The 15,045-nt window shown below is 44.5% G+C and overlaps 2 protein-coding genes across 10 annotated transcripts; one reads left to right on the top strand and one right to left on the bottom strand.

Moving 5' to 3' along the window:
* Positions 1-883: 883 nt before the first annotated feature.
* l3mbtl1b (L3MBTL histone methyl-lysine binding protein 1b) lies at positions 884-11,608 on the bottom strand. Of its 7 annotated transcripts, none has more exons than XM_056444878.1 (21): positions 11,346-11,608; positions 9,766-9,900; positions 8,972-9,161; positions 8,513-8,856; positions 8,264-8,315; positions 7,821-7,915; positions 7,605-7,709; positions 7,378-7,513; positions 7,208-7,299; positions 6,953-7,104; positions 6,733-6,836; positions 6,321-6,406; positions 6,100-6,210; positions 5,903-6,017; positions 5,516-5,615; positions 4,793-4,987; positions 3,963-4,064; positions 3,786-3,862; positions 3,524-3,696; positions 3,240-3,302; positions 884-2,239 (listed from the first exon to the last, which is right to left on the bottom strand). In XM_056444878.1, the coding sequence occupies exons 2-21, from the start codon at positions 9,874-9,876 to the stop codon at positions 2,111-2,113; spliced, it is 2,532 nt and encodes an 843-aa protein (XP_056300853.1). In that variant the 5' UTR covers positions 9,877-9,900; positions 11,346-11,608; the 3' UTR covers positions 884-2,110. The 7 variants fall into 7 exon arrangements, with proteins under 7 accessions (XP_056300853.1, XP_056300856.1, XP_056300857.1 ...); XM_056444881.1 differs by having other exon boundaries at positions 3,524-3,687; XM_056444882.1 differs by having other exon boundaries at positions 3,798-3,862.
* An 869-nt stretch (positions 11,609-12,477) lies between these two features.
* LOC130213051 (transmembrane protein 244-like) lies at positions 12,478-15,045 on the top strand. Of its 3 annotated transcripts, none has more exons than XM_056444436.1 (7): positions 12,478-12,664; positions 12,833-12,907; positions 13,019-13,104; positions 14,060-14,133; positions 14,225-14,350; positions 14,435-14,479; positions 14,563-15,045. In XM_056444436.1, the coding sequence occupies exons 1-7, from the start codon at positions 12,632-12,634 to the stop codon at positions 14,655-14,657; spliced, it is 534 nt and encodes a 177-aa protein (XP_056300411.1). In that variant the 5' UTR covers positions 12,478-12,631; the 3' UTR covers positions 14,658-15,045. The 3 variants fall into 3 exon arrangements, with proteins under 3 accessions (XP_056300411.1, XP_056300412.1, XP_056300413.1); XM_056444437.1 differs by having other exon boundaries at positions 12,479-12,664; positions 12,836-12,907; XM_056444438.1 differs by lacking the exon at positions 12,833-12,907 and having other exon boundaries at positions 12,484-12,664.

Raw genomic sequence — 15,045 nt, 5'->3', positions numbered from 1 at the left:
GTAAAAAGTCTTTAAGTCTGTTTAAAGTATTGGGGAGTTTTGCTCAACTGAAAAAAGGGTTGCATAAAACCTTTTATGGCTCCAGAGGGAGCTGCATGCTGAAGGTCTGGTGAATCGCCTCAAGTGATGTCACTAGAGTCCGTGTTTTCGGTTGGGTCTGAATATTTAAAGTTAGTAATACAAAGTTCAAGTAACTCCACAATTCAATTTTTTTAAAGTTAGTCAAATGCCTGAGTTTCCAACGTCAATTAGTATTTGTGCTCAATAAATCAGAAGAAAAAGAAGCTCCACTACATACATATGTACTTTATTTTTTTACTTTTCTCTAATCTTTGCTTTTTCTTGTGTAAAGTTTCATTTAACTCCTTCTTAGGCCTCAAACTGTTATTTAAATGAACCCATGTGAGAAGTTTACAAGATGAATTACTCTTTGCTAACTGCTGACAACTCGTACTCTGAAAACTGACATGGAGCTTCATCTTAAATCTTAGTGCATCAATAAAGAAAATTACACAATTAAAATGCACCTCAAGACTGTAAGTGCAGTACTGGAGTAGTTGCACAATTCTTTCCAGCCTTCACTTTGATGCTTAACTTTTACGCCAACACAGACAAGATGTACTAAAAGTGCTTACAATTAAATTGTAATAGCTCCTGAGCTCGCACGTCAACAGATCTTCAAGTAAACGGAGGGAACTCCGTCCGCTGGTGAAGACCCACGATGCAGCTCAAAGCTCCCGAACAAAAGCTCGTAGGGGGAAACTACTGCACCTCAAAGTGTGGCTGTGTTTTCCACGACTGTAGGGAAGTAAACAAAAGCAGAGAAAGACCCCAGTTCAGACGATCTGTGTGTGGGGAACTGGGGTTGAATGAGGACAGCAGACAATGTGCATCTCATTTATTTTCACCCATTCACACACTTTCCATCAAACAGCCACAGCTTTCCCCAGAACCCAAAACCCTTTAAATTAGAACATAAATAAAAGCCGTTTGCATATAAACAGTTGCTGAAGTACACATTCCAACTTGCTGAAGTACACGCTGATTTACAAAGACGCTGACAATGTTTGTTTTATTTATTTTTTCTCTCAAAATCTTTGTCTGAATTGAGGCTCTTCTTTTTCAGTTAATTGCCACAAAGTTCTTCCCCGTGGACAGATGTCAAGCCTTTGCATAACCAAGCAGGATTAATCTCTGAGGGACCGCTCGTTTGTAGCTGTATACTATTTACAATGGGAATGAACCAAACTAAACATATCAACTCAATAAAAGCTGTGTTTTAACATTCATGTTCATGTGCCGTTCCCAAAAACAACAAAGCAGATGAAGGACGGAGCTCGTCTGTTGTCTCCTTCCACCTTAAAAGACTGCAAGTCTCCTTGATTTAGCATGTAGCCCTGAGCCCTGCTCGTCACAAAACTATCAGAAACACATCACACGGGCTGGTGGGAAACCACATCCCCGTTTCTCAAACAAACAAACACACACACACACGCGTCTCTACCATCCCCCATTCAATCTAAGCTTCAGCCATCTCAAATCAAACTCTCTTCTGCCTTCAGGCCTGTGGAGCGGCCCACTTCCTCCATCTAGAGGAGGAAGGCTGAACTACATAGTGCTTTTATTCCACTGGGTTTCACATTTTCTTAAACTCCCGCCACCCCACGATTGTATTTTGCAGATAAAAAAAGGAAAGTCAAATGCAACATAGCACAAACATGCTTGTTCCATCTGCTCTGAGCCCAATTTACAGTTCAAATAAAACAGGAAATGCAACAGAACCGTGACCCTAAATCCAATTAATAAACTGTACAATATTAAGGAGCATTAAAAAGGTGCCTGTAGTTCGTTTCTTTTTTTATGATTTCGTAAACAAACACGATATAATGGTATCATGTAAAACTCGCCCTCAGGTTGATCAGTTCTGTCCACAATGGAGAGGAAGGAGTCGGGGCGGGCCGGAGGGTTTTCTGTGACGACGTGAGCTCGACAGAAGAAACTCGTCTGGATGATTTGATCAAACGTCTTCTAGCGGAGCGTTGATGAAGCCGGAGCTCCGGGGCCAAGGGGAGGGAGGGGGGGATTCCTCGTCAGTCTTTGGGGTCAGGTCTTACTCCTCATCCGCGTTCTTCAACATGAGGATGGAGTTGTAGATCTTCAGGGCCGGTCCCAACTTGATGGACAGGATCTTGACGATGTCCGCCTGGGTGAGCAGCAGGAAGGCCTCGCCGTCGATTTGCTGAGAACAAAACCAAAACGATGTGCTCCATATCATTTTGTTTTAGACGAGTTCTGATTATTTAACGAAGGTCGATCCGCGTGGAGCGCTGCAGGGGCGATGTGTTCCTGGATGTGTTCCTGGAGGCCAACCCAGAACGTTAGCGTCACTGTGGCAAACTAATCTTTAGGATCCCTACACAATGTGTTCAGCCTGGTTTTTTTCACCCACCGAACACCATTTTCATGACGTTTGAAGCGTGGACGCCGTGGCCGGAAGTAAAAAGCAAACGTGAGGCTGTCAACAAACGACACCACGGTCGCGCGAGTGAGAGTAAACACAACAAGGCGGACGAGTCAGACACGGAAAAGCTTCTGTGGAGCTTTAAAAAAATGATTAGTGTAGGACAAAATGTCTTAAGCTTAAGCTTGTGTTTAACCACAAAACTTATTTCAGTCATCTCACCAAATTACATCTCAAGCCCCCCCCCCCCCATTAACCTGGAGAAGGAACTAGAAATGCAGTTTTGCTGAGTCATCTACGGGCTTTAAGACTCATTCCTGCACCACTCACCTAGTTACCCTCATCAAACAGCTGAGGCTACATGGGAACGCAGCATCGCCGTATCAACTGGTATTTTCTTCACAAACAACTGCTTCTTTAGACATCCACACATTATGGAGCAATATCAATATATGTAGAGTTGTGGTTCTGGTAAATCTCCAATATTCCCTCTGCAGAAGGAAGTGTCTGAATCTTCCACTGCGTTCACCAGCTAGTTGCAACTGTGTTATTAATATGTGTGTATCACAGACTACACAGAGTTGGCAGCAATACACACACACACATTGAATGTATTAAGTCAGTGACAATTAATCGATTGGTTGACTGACAGACAACAACTTAAACCTACAAAACGGGCAATTTGAAGTCAGTTTCAGACGAAAACGTTCATCAAGCATTCCAAAAACATTGCGTGTCAGTAGGTTGGGATGTAAATAAGAATGACCGGAGTGCTTACCTCCGTTTTAAACGTAGCAGCATGTTCTTTACATCCTGGAAGTCCTTTGACAAAAGTGGCCACCTGATGAAAACAAGAGAACAACTTACAGCTAAAAGCAACCAAGAGGCTGACCAACACAACATGTGTCATCAATAAATGTTGATCTAATCAAAGTGGTTATTGAGCCGACGGGCGGAAAGAGAAGCTCAGTTGCAGGTTCCCCGAACAGCTGCACGCCTTCATGGTGGATGTGAACGAGGAGCACGTCGGCTTCTCGGTGGCAGTGTGGACGCATGTCTGACCTCCTCAGCGCTCCAAGTGGCCACTCTCTTGGCAGTCAGCCCCAGGACCTCGGGCAGCAGCTGGCAGTGTTTGTCCCAGCAGAGAGCCACCCGGTGGGGGGGGGAGGCAGAGAGGCCGGGGGGAAACACAGACTCGTGGAGGGCCTGCTGGAGGGAGATGGCGTCTGCAGAGGCTACGGCGAGGGAGGAAGAGGAGGGACGGCAGCGGTCAGTGGGAGCGAGTTGGTGGCTCAGGTGCTTCCTCGCGTGTCATTTTACTCACATTCACACGCACCTTGACTGTCATCAATCTCCTCTTTGACGTAGTGCATTTTCAGGTATTTGGGAACTGGAGCAGTCCTGAACACACAAACAAGTTCGAAGTCATTCTTTAGTGCGAGAGAACATCTTCTGCATCAACTGCAGCCGCACAGCTGGCTGTGATGCTTCACCACGGTACCGTTTAGGCCTCGTTCCGTTGTGGCTCTGCTCACTGGCTCCACCCGGTGGCTCTGGCTGAGTGTTACGTCCTAAACGCTCAGCCTCCATCGTCAACGGTTTCCTAGCAACACAGACAACACGCTCAGAAACAAACCAATGAAAAGAGTTAAAGGAGTTCCCTTGGGAGTGTTAGTGACTTTAAAATATACAATGTGTGAGATCTGGCCAGAATCGTTTAAAACGTTCAACAAATGAACTAACACAATAAACAGAACGTGAAGAGGTCACATGGTTCACGTTATCCTCACAAAGTGGATGCTTTGAATTGCAGAGCTATCGACTGCAATGAGGATGCTAAACAGCAGCTCCCAGTCTTCCACTTGTAGCTCGAGAGGTGATAGTGAGTCACTGCAAGTAGCGCTGTGAGGGCTTTTCTGAAATGAATCCATAGTAAGTGTGCTTTTTGATAGTTTGTTTATCAGACTTAAACCCAAAGTGGTCTTGTCCTGGGGACCAGCAACACAGGTTGGACCCCCCGGATCCATCAGGCCGCAGTGACTCTTGGCGCCGAGGCGTTTGCTGGCAAACCTCTAGTTGCTGCGCTGCTAACTAAAGGTTCTTCTCACGGGGCTGTAAGTGCTGACCACTGACCACAAAACAAAAATAGAGTTGTTTCTTGTTTCTGCAACTATCAAAAAGGTATATGGAACGTACAGCCCACCTCACGGCACCTCCACACGAGTGGCGAACGTAAACACCGAGGAGCAGCGGTGCCTCTTGTGTCTTTGGAGCATCTGACCAGGCATTACACATGGCGCCTTTAAAGCGTGTTCAGCGACAGCTGCAGACCTGTTCTGGGAGTCTTCAGCTCCTTCCGGCGGGTCCGCTGCTGAGGAGGCCTGTGTTGTGGTGTTTGTTTGAGGATCGGGGCGGCGCCCCCGTGGATGAGGCCCACTGAGGGCGAGAGGGCGTTCTCCACTGAGGCGGTCCGGCGGCAAGCCCTCCTTGTTCAGATTCATCTCCGAATAGGGACAGCTCACCTGACTGCACACACACAACACACACACACACTTTACCCAGGCCCAAAACAAACTGCCGCATTTTACATTTGATGCTTTGCAAATTAGCAGGCTACAACAAATCAGACCAGAAACGCCACTAGAATTTAGCTTAAAGACTCAGAACTCCCACACAAACAAGCAACACATTTACACTGCGGCCCACACGTATCATTTACATTTAAGAACATCGACTCTTCCTGCTCCTCCTGTACCGAATACATACTGTTCTCAAATATTGTTCAAATGAGACTTAACTATCAATATGCTGTTGAATCAAAAAGCTGCAGCATAATATACAAATAATAATAAATACAAATAAACTGAAGTTTTCCTTCACTTTGACAGTCACAGACTGTAGGAATTCTGAATATATAGGATATAACAATTAAACAATACTTAATATATTTAACAATCAAAAAAGGATTTGGAAAATAATCTTAAATGTACCATACGACATTAGGAGTGAAAAACAATTGGAAACACAGAAAGAGCAACAGTATGTTTAACTAACGTGTAGTGGGTCCCATAGCGAGGTCCTCGAATATGGCCAACCCCGTTGCATCCTGGGGTGGGACAACCTTGTCCTGGGGCAGTTACTAAATCACTGGAGCCTGAAAAACACACACACACACACACACACAAAGTTCATAAAACTTCAAAAACATCTGTAAGAAGACCATTTCCATGTTCAATTCATTATAGATTCCTCCAGAGGTTAAATGAAGCAGAGACAAACTCTGCTTACTTATCTGTTGAAATTACAATTTTGATCCTTCCCTTTAAAAACTTTGACTAACCTCTCTGAATATCAGGCAGAACAGAAGAGTGAGAGTGTGTGTGTGTAGGTGTGTGTGTGTGTAGGTGTGTGTGTGTGTGTGTGTGTGTGTGTGTGTCTCACCGTTAGGGTATTGTAGCGGGTGTCCGGTTTTCAGACACCACCCTGCAGGGTGTAAATCAGGGTAGTCGGTCTCCACCCAATAGTCATATTCTGAGCTCCAGCCATCAAAATGAATCTAGGTGAGCATTAAACTAAATTAGACAGAAGCGGAGCAGAGAAGCTATCGACCCACGTGGAGACAAGGAGACCCGGCGTACCTTTAGCCGGTGGTCCTCTGTGTCTGCTATTGTTGACACACGGATGAGCATGGGGTTCCTCTTATCCACAGCTTCCACTTTCATCCCCAGCTGGAAGCCGTGTGGAGGTCGCTACGAACACAGAGCACAACAACAATCCCATGACTATGCTCCTAGCATACATACTCTGAAGCTGCGTGTACTTGTATATCTGTGTGTGTGTGTGTGAGACAGAATCACACCGGTTTAAAAGCGCGGGCAGGAGCAGCCTGTGTGCCCGTCTCTTCCAGGTATTTCTCCCACGAGAAGCTCTTGGGTTGCTTATATTCTGGGGAGAGGGAATTAGATCCATTAGTTTCAGTCTTTTGACTCTTGCCCTGTAGATCAAAAGTAATTCTAACAATCTGAAAATCCACAGGAACAGACAGCAGCATGCATTTCAGCATGAATGTACTTAATGATCTGTAATATATTTACACTTAACAAGTGTTCAAGTCATTATTTCTTACAGGAGCAACAATATTTAAGAAATACCACAAATGTGTGAAATACTTTCACGTAAAAAAATACATTGATTACACAAGTAAACAAGCATTGAATCAGCAGAATATACATTTGTATAACTTAGAGAATATTAAAATAATGTATACTGACCCACGTGTGTCTTGGTCTGGGTCTTACCAGCTGGAGTGGTCAGAGTGAGCTCAGCCTCTTCACAATATCCTACAGGATGGATGTATGGACTGCTAGCGTCACACCTTGACAAAAAACAACTACTAGTAAACTACGTAGAGTTCGCTTGGATTTAAAGCCTCCAAGAAGACTGGCGGATATCTTTCATACCCCTTCCTTCAGTCTTAAACAAGGCTCTTACCAATAATCATATGTGTCATCCCAGTTGTCAAAATGGATGAGCAGCCGGTTGTCAACAACAGCAGCAATGGTTGCTACACAGATCAAAGATGGGTTCTTCCGGTCAATCGCCTCCAGCTTCATCCCGGCTCTAAATCCAGACGGAGTAACAGACTGAAATAGAAAAAATAAACAAACATTTACCGAATATAAATCCATGAAATGAATACAACCAAATGGCTTTAGAGGACGCAGGTGGTGTGTGCTTCATACTCACTGTGTTGAGACTCTTGAAAAGGTGTTTGGGGGCCAGCTGACCCCGACAGTTCTTCACATACATGCTCCAGTTAAACTCTCCGTCCTTACAACCTGCGAGACAAACCCACTTAGAACATGCGTTTATAAAAGCATGGATAGACGGCTCCATTTCTGTGTATCTGAGACTACCTTTAGGCAACAATAACTTATGCCCATTCTTCTCACACCAGCCGGCTGGTTTCATATCCCACGAGTCGGCGTTGGCCCAGAAGTCATAGCATTCTTGGTAACCGTCAAAGTGGAGCCTTACCCTATAGCCTTGTATCTGAGAATAAAAAGGGACAGTCAAGTTCTGATTCACAAACGGCGATGAAGATGGATGTGGTCTCGTGACAAACAACTATGAGCACACGCACCTCTGCAACAGTGAGTACACAGAACAGGGACGGGTGAGACGGGTCCAGCCCCTCCAGCTTCATTCCCACTTTAAAACTGTTCCTGCTTTGAGGAAGTGACTGGTGCTGCAAGGCAAATGAACATTATCGCACCGTCCGAGACCCAACACACAAACATCTGGTTGTACTTGTGACGAAAGCATATGAAATTGGCCGGCGTATATGGGGGGGAAATACCTCTTTGAATAGTTTAACCGGAGCAGCGATGGCCTTCTCTTCTTCTAAGTAAGAAGGCCAGCTCCATGCCCGTTTCTTATTGGCTGGGGCGGTCCCTGAAAGTTGGGAAAAAACATGAAGTATTATGTCCTGAGCTTGATGCATAAGGACCACCATCAGATTCATGAACAACACAGATGCAGATACACCTCATCCCCCGTTTGAGGATAACTTAATTCAGATTGGCTCAGTTTCCGTGACAATTCTCTTAAATTCTGATAGTTTAGTACAATAAAAAAATATTTGACCTTTTAATGCATACGAAAAAGTCAAAAATCAGAGGACAATCTTCAAAGGGTTTAATTAAATTGTGTAGTAAACAGTGAGTCTGCAAATGCCTTTGATTGAGTTAACCATGGCAGTCAGTTGAAGACTCTTCCTACAGCGGCGGCAGTCTTACGTACCCAGTTTGGCAATTTTGGCACCTCTCCTGCCTTTGGTAGTTTTGGCCTTTTCCTACAAAAGGTGAAACAAAAGAATGTGTCAATAATCAGAGCAATCAACTTTCTCAACTTAGAGACGAAGAGATAAAATATCAGTGTAGAAAAATAAGTATACTTTGTTGCACAATCTATGACAGCAAGACGCCACTGAACACGTGTAGCTCTGAAGGAAAACAACACTAGAGAACAACGTAAGAGTATACTCCCTACCTCTGGTTCCTCTTGGTTGTCTTCCTCTTCATCACCAGAATCCATATAGATCTTCCTCTTTTTGCGCACACGCTTACCCAGCTTCTCCCCATCCACTGCTTGACTCTCCCTCGCTTCCCCTGGGGACGATCTGCCACTGGAGGGCTGCGCACAAATGGAGCTACAGAATTTGCCCTGAAGGAGGGCGTCTCGGAGAACACGGCCGCCACAGGCCCGGCACCTGGACAACTCTCCATTTTGGGCCCCGTCTGCGCTAGAGCCAACCTCAACACTGGGACCAACTTCCACACTAGGGCCCTCCGTACTAGGACCCTCTTCTAAAGACAGAAGCACAGGACCGGGGCCTGGAGGACAAAGTACAGAGAAGGGCTGGAACTGACGTTTGGAGCATTGAAAGTAAAAACACTGCCATTCTTTTACAATAACCATGTTAGAGAGATTACAAATGTGCTGTCCTACCTTTACCTTTAGAGGATCCTGGCTCACTCTGATTGGCTGGAGCTGTGTCCTTGCCAGTCTGCAATTGGCTCTCTGGTGGAGGGGTAGGAGTGTGCGACTGAGCTGGGTCCAAGGTCTCAGGCTCTGCCTTCTGCCCTTTGACCTCTAGGTCTGTGACGATCTCAAGAGTCCCGAACTCTGTCATGCGAAACTGAAAGACAAAAGTAAGGTAGAGACAGATTTGCTCATCAGGGTGTCTCACAGGAAATTGTAAAGCAGTAGTGGTACGTCACCCTAATTCATGTCGACACCTGAAGAATGTAGTGAGTAGAAAGCATTCTATATAATAGTCACTGTAAGAGCCACAAGTGTACATATTGGTTTTTGTTGATTTAATGATGTCATGACGGCGGCAGGTACAAAACAAAGAGCTGCATGGGAGCATATAGTTGTACCGTGTGATAGAGTTTATTATTTGTGTATTTAGTTAATGCTTTGCTGCATCAAATAAAGACAAAAGAAAAAGAGTTAAACGATCTCTTGTCATTTGCGTTAAAAAAAAAAAATTCACTGTGTCTGCAGCTTTTTAGCAGCTTAACAATGAACTATGTCGACGGAACGCCGCTATAGTTATTCTTTAAATATATGGCATACCATGTGTGAAATAGTTTTTTTGGTGGTTCTAATTTAAGGCAAGTGTCTATTGAACACAACAGGGAACCCTGCTATCACAAATCTGTGCAGGGTCAGAGACTTGTGCACAAACATTCCCACAATCAGAGATGCTACAGGGCAGGAACACAACTCTCTCGTACCCTGATGTCACTGCCTGGCAGCGTGGCAATACCGTCCTTCCAGTCCAGAGCACCCATCATATCAAACTCAGCACCCTTGGAGGGACCATCACTGGGTGGTGTGTCGGTCATTCCCACTCCTATGATATCCCCAACCTGCATGGACACAATAACAGTCACATCAAAGACATTGTCATATACTGACACAAAAACATAATGGTACCAGTGTATAAATGGGTTGAGCAGAAAGATTCAGACCACATCTCTGATTTAAATTATGACATTGATCTCTATCCATTGGGCCGACTATGCTTGATTATTACAGTGAAGCACGAATGTATGGTGTTGCCTACAAAGTGCTCCCAACGATAAATGCAGCGTCTCCCTGCACTTGTAAACAATACTACCCAACACCACCGCTAGATGGCGACTGTGTGCTGGCTTGCAGGATACACCATGCACTTCGATTTCAGACAAAACACTCAATAATAATATTGTTTTGCTGGTCATCTAACGGGGCTATCCGTTCACAAACGGTCCCAATGGGATGAACCTTTATTTGGACCATTGACAAACATGAGGAAAGATGTCTCAACTTGAAGTTAACCACACAAGTTCATCTTTTCCTTGTTTTAACAGTATCTCCTAAAACCGGCCGTTTGCCTTGCTATGAACAAGTGAGAGGGTCATTTGATTATCAATTTTAAAGGAAACACTGTTTCCTGCACTGACTGGCCAAACTTAAAAGCGTTTTAATCTGACTAATATTACGACATAACGTTTTCGTCTTGACGCATGTTCAACACCGAATTAAGGAGATATTTTCTGTTTGCATGGCGGTCATAACCATGGGGAAAGTAAATAACAGCCCGAGCTCGTGGATCTGGATTAAGTTTGACTTTGCACATAATACCTCAATTTTATTCTCGCCATAAATAAAGTGTGTAGGAGCGCCCATGATTAGCATTCGTCTTATACAAAATGGCGGAGCATAGGAAGAGGCCACCAACACGTTTAAACTATGTAAATTACTCAAGTTACCCATTTAAACAAATCCTGCAAAGGCGCTACGCGTCGAACAGAGGCGCGTGTTTGCCGTGTAATTTCCTGCCGGAGTGTTTTCCGTGCCTCGAGTTATTTTCTTTACTTTCCCCTTGTCACGGAATGTCAGCTGCTAGCTAGCGCTGCCGTGCAGCTAGCAGCCAGCTAGCTCCCCCCGTCCATCTGAACGGAGGGCTGGAGCCGTAGCATTGGGACTGGATGCAGCCAGCTAAGGACGATCAGTAATAAATAAGTTTCCAGGTTAATAACAATAGGAAAACGCATTCTACAAATCGCCAATATTTCGCACAACCCCGCACAACACTCACAGTTACAGCGCGACGCTGTTTCCAGCTTCAACAATGTTGCTTGATTTATTTCTTCAATAGAAACTTGAAAAAAGAAAAAAAAACGATTTCTTTTCGCCGTTTTAAATCAGAGTGTAAATAATGTGAACTCACGCTAATTAGCCACACGAAGGCCGCTTTTTCAAATTGTGCCACTGTTCACCGCAATAAATGAGTATTAACGCCCGTATTGTTTAAAAACGTAGAACTCACCTCGTTTCTGTTTTAACTCTTATTTAGAGCTGGATAGAAGGATGCGCATGCGTGCAAGATGCGCTGCCTGACAACTTTGGGTCTCGGAAAAGTTCAGTTTACTATCGGTGGTCAATACTCGGCCTGTTTACACTTATAGCACGCCCTAAACTCAGTTCAGTGCCGATATAACGAGTCGCACCGATAGTGTGGAGCTCACGTTGCCCCTTTCCGCTCACAAGTACCCCCCCTCAGAAGTACGGCTGTGTGTCACCGGAGCGCAGTGTCTCCGTGACCGTTGGCGAGCGGTTGGTCGGTTCTGTTGTCCAACGGGAGGTTTTTCGCCCCAGTTACTCGTCAAACTGCTCATTTGTGTGCCACATCAGATGCGATGCGAGCACAGGCGATTATCAGTTTGTACACGCCGGTGCTAACTGTGGGATTTAAATACCCTGTACAAGGCCTGTACAAAAACACACAATTATATATTAGTTGTTTTCACCCCAAAAACGGCCCAAATACGAGGCTGGGCTGATGAGTCCGTTAAAACGTCTCTGCTCTTGTGTCGGCTGCTCTGTACGAGTGATTCTCTTCCCCAGTGACGTTGAATGAAGTCGCACAGGAATGGTTGAGTTTAGCCGACTCAAACCTGGGCAGAAACACTGCGTTTTACACGCTAAATCACTGCTGCGGGGTCACATTTGGCAGAAATTCAACATTCAGGCAGTCGGTGTGTCGGACTGCGTGGTGTCACATGGAGGTGTGCTTTATGGCTTTAATGTGACAGCCAATCCATGTAATGTAACAGTGGGGCTACTGCGGGCGCTTTATTCCTTCCTGGTGTTCTCCGGTTGAGTTGAAGTCTTAGGAGAGTCGCTAATAGTCCAAACACTCACGTTGAACCACATCATCTCTCCAGCTGTCTGGCCGGACTCTCTCCCTCCCACATTGGGCGGTTATGCTTTCTCCCGTATAATAAAGCTCCTGATTCTATTGGCCGTTCTCGCCATCGTATTTGATGAAATGCACCGGATTTAAAACCCACCGCCGTCGTATGAATGGCTACGTATTCAGACGCTGCAGCTAACAGGTACACAGAGAGAAAGTATATATTCCAGTCAACAAAGGCCGTCCTGATACGAGTTGAAATGAGTTCAGGGGACGACGGTGGAAGCGGCGGCGCTGCTTTGCGTCCGGAGTTGGTCGCTAGATGGCAGAATAAATCCAGTTTTCACGGGGATTAACGGGCTCGTGCGTCGTGCTGCAGCCTGCCATTATTTAGTAATATAACAAGTACGAACCATGAGATGGCATTCAAAGGCAAAGCGGTCGACTCGAAGGTGAGAGATCAGTACGTGTGTGTCATGCGTAACGTCTGCGTGAAGTGTCATTCCGGTGGGGGATCGATTGATTGTGGAAATCATGTGCGATTATCAAATGAATAGACTACGACAAAGCTGTGTTGTGTGTTTTTTGTAACATGCGGATTATAATCCTAACTGTAAAAGCAGGTTTTGCAGCAGATAGAGCGGCTGTCCGCCTCCCGCTGCAGCCTGTTAGCATGTAGGACCGCATCGCTTCAGGTTGGTGTTCACGCGGAAGATGTGCGCGTCGCCTGCTCCAACACATCATATGCTGTGTTGTGATGTTGTTCCGTTGCTCTGTTGTTCTGTTGTTCTGTCTCAACTCCGCAGACCGTGCTGTCCAATCTGCTGCTATGTCTGGTGATGTTTTACTCTCTTTTCTACATGATTGGGAGCGTGTGCTTCGGTGCCTTCAGGTGAGGATCTCTTACACGCATGCGCGCGGGTGGTATGCTTCTTTTTGTTTTTTTACTGGTTTTGTAGGCAACATATGTCACGTGTAGTCTGTAGTTATTTGGGGGGGGGGGGGGGCAATATGTACACAATACACAGACAGCAGGAAGTCAAGGGGGTCGATAGGGACCAACCTGTTTATATCATGGCGGAATCATTTGTTTGTGGATCCACCTTTGCAGCAAGTGAGATTTACAGTAGTCACTTTATCCACACCATGCGACCCATATCTGGAGCATATAATAATAATATTTCGAATTTCTATCGCGCTTTTCTAGACACTCAAAGTAGACAACATATAAGGCTGGATATGTAAACACTTTAGAGTGGTTTAACACACTTTCTTTCAATTTCTTACAAGAGTTTTTTTTATTTTTTTAAATAAATTTTATTTGTCAGGGACAAAGCAGCGCACATTATTACACAAAGTGTACATGTGATACAGAAGGTTTCTAGCCAATTGGCTAATTCCTGGTCAGGCCTTTCTAACAAAACAAAACAGAAACAAGAAACATGTCTAGATCTAAAACTAATCTAAAAGTGGTGTATGTGTGCAGACAGCTCTCCATACATAGAGAAGACCTGACAAAACATCCATGCATAGACTGAGTGTTCATACACCTAACCATACACATCATAAAATAATAAGATATATACAAGAGCAACACAGGTAGTAGATCCTCTAAACTAAACACAGTTAATACAATACAATAAAAATACAATAAAAACCCATTAAATTGAGTGTGTGCTAGGCGCGTGTGTTTCAGTGTTGACATCCCTGGTTTACTTTTAGCCAGAGTTTTACCTTGCTATTAAATGTTTTCAGTTCAGTTTGTGTTTTTAGTTCCGTTGGTAAGTCGTTCCAGAATCGGGTCCCTTCTTATTGTACATGTAATCTCGTTCTAACTTCTCCTTCAGGTTGGATCACTTTGATGGATTGATTCCATTCGACTTTAAGACCGAACCTGCTGAATCCAACTCTAAATACTTAGGTGAGCACCCTAAATGCAGCCATTTATGATCAACAATGGATGTGAACCTTTTTGAAATGTTCCGTATTTTTCCGCTTTTTATCTTCCTCAGTGAACGTCCTGTCCTTGGAGCTCACCTACTTTTGCAGTGGCATTTGTTTTGCTGCAGTGGTGAGGAGGAGGGTGTGGGACTACGCCCTCACGGTCACACTTCTTCATGTAATGATCACCAGTCTAGGTGAGCGGAAATCTAACGATATGTCTTAGGGACATAAATTGGTTAATATGTTGTGAAACAGCAACTTTTGTTTCCATGTTGCAGTTATGTTGGAGTTTCCCACGGTGTGGCAATGGTGGCTAGCTTTAGGTAAAACAAAAATGACTTAATTAATGATTTTAACTTTAAGAGTTCAATTGTTTTTGATGATCTCCATTTTTTCTGCTCCACAGGTAGCGGCTTGTTTCTGATGATATGTAACGGTCAGCTGATAGCTTACTTCACTTGCCAGAGTGACCAGAGCTACGCCTCCTTCAGCCTTTACTGACACGCAGGAAGCCACTGCTATGAACTGTATGAACTGCTTCTTAAATAGTCTCGTGAAGTGCTGTAAAAGGATCAGACCAGATGCTCTCATCCTGGAGACACTCATTAGGTTCTCAACAGTGATTGGCTTTTTGTGTTTGTCACTAAAAGTCAGAATTGGGTCCAATTTGTGTTCAAGTGTTTGAACCCACTGGCATCCTGAGGTTTTATGTAATACCAATACTCTCTGCATATTGTTTGTGCACAATGCCTCCGTTACTGTGCATGATTTTAAGGCAGCCTGTGAAGTATTTTCAAAATTTGGAATGGGAAAGTTGCAATACATGTTTGTATTATATTTTTAAAAATGAATATGTCAAGTGTTAAAAAATAAAGCTGCTTCAGATTGA

The sequence above is a fragment of the Pseudoliparis swirei genome, chromosome 22 (genome assembly GCF_029220125.1).
Source record: "Pseudoliparis swirei isolate HS2019 ecotype Mariana Trench chromosome 22, NWPU_hadal_v1, whole genome shotgun sequence".
In the NCBI taxonomy this organism is placed as follows: Eukaryota; Metazoa; Chordata; class Actinopteri; order Perciformes; family Liparidae; genus Pseudoliparis; species Pseudoliparis swirei.
Note: the sequence above shows the minus strand (reverse complement) of the source record. Positions and strands in the feature narration are given on the sequence as shown.

Bases quoted from the DNA above. Each gene is read 5' to 3' on its own strand.
- l3mbtl1b (XM_056444878.1), bottom strand. From the start codon at position 9,876: ATGACCGACACACCACCCAGTGATGGTCCCTCCAAGGGTGCTGAGTTT. The intron at 5,616-5,902 runs GTGAGACACACA...TGTGTTTTTCAG, and splicing joins CCCGCTACAATACCCTAACG to GCTCCAGTGATTTAGTAACT. The intron at 3,697-3,785 runs GTGAGTAAAATG...CCCTCGCCGTAG, and splicing joins CAGTCAAGGTGCGTGTGAAT to CCTCTGCAGACGCCATCTCC.
- LOC130213051 (XM_056444436.1), top strand. From the start codon at position 12,632: ATGGCATTCAAAGGCAAAGCGGTCGACTCGAAG. The intron at 12,665-12,832 runs GTGAGAGATCAG...TAACTGTAAAAG, and splicing joins GCAAAGCGGTCGACTCGAAG to CAGGTTTTGCAGCAGATAGA. The intron at 12,908-13,018 runs GTTGGTGTTCAC...TCAACTCCGCAG, and splicing joins GTAGGACCGCATCGCTTCAG to ACCGTGCTGTCCAATCTGCT.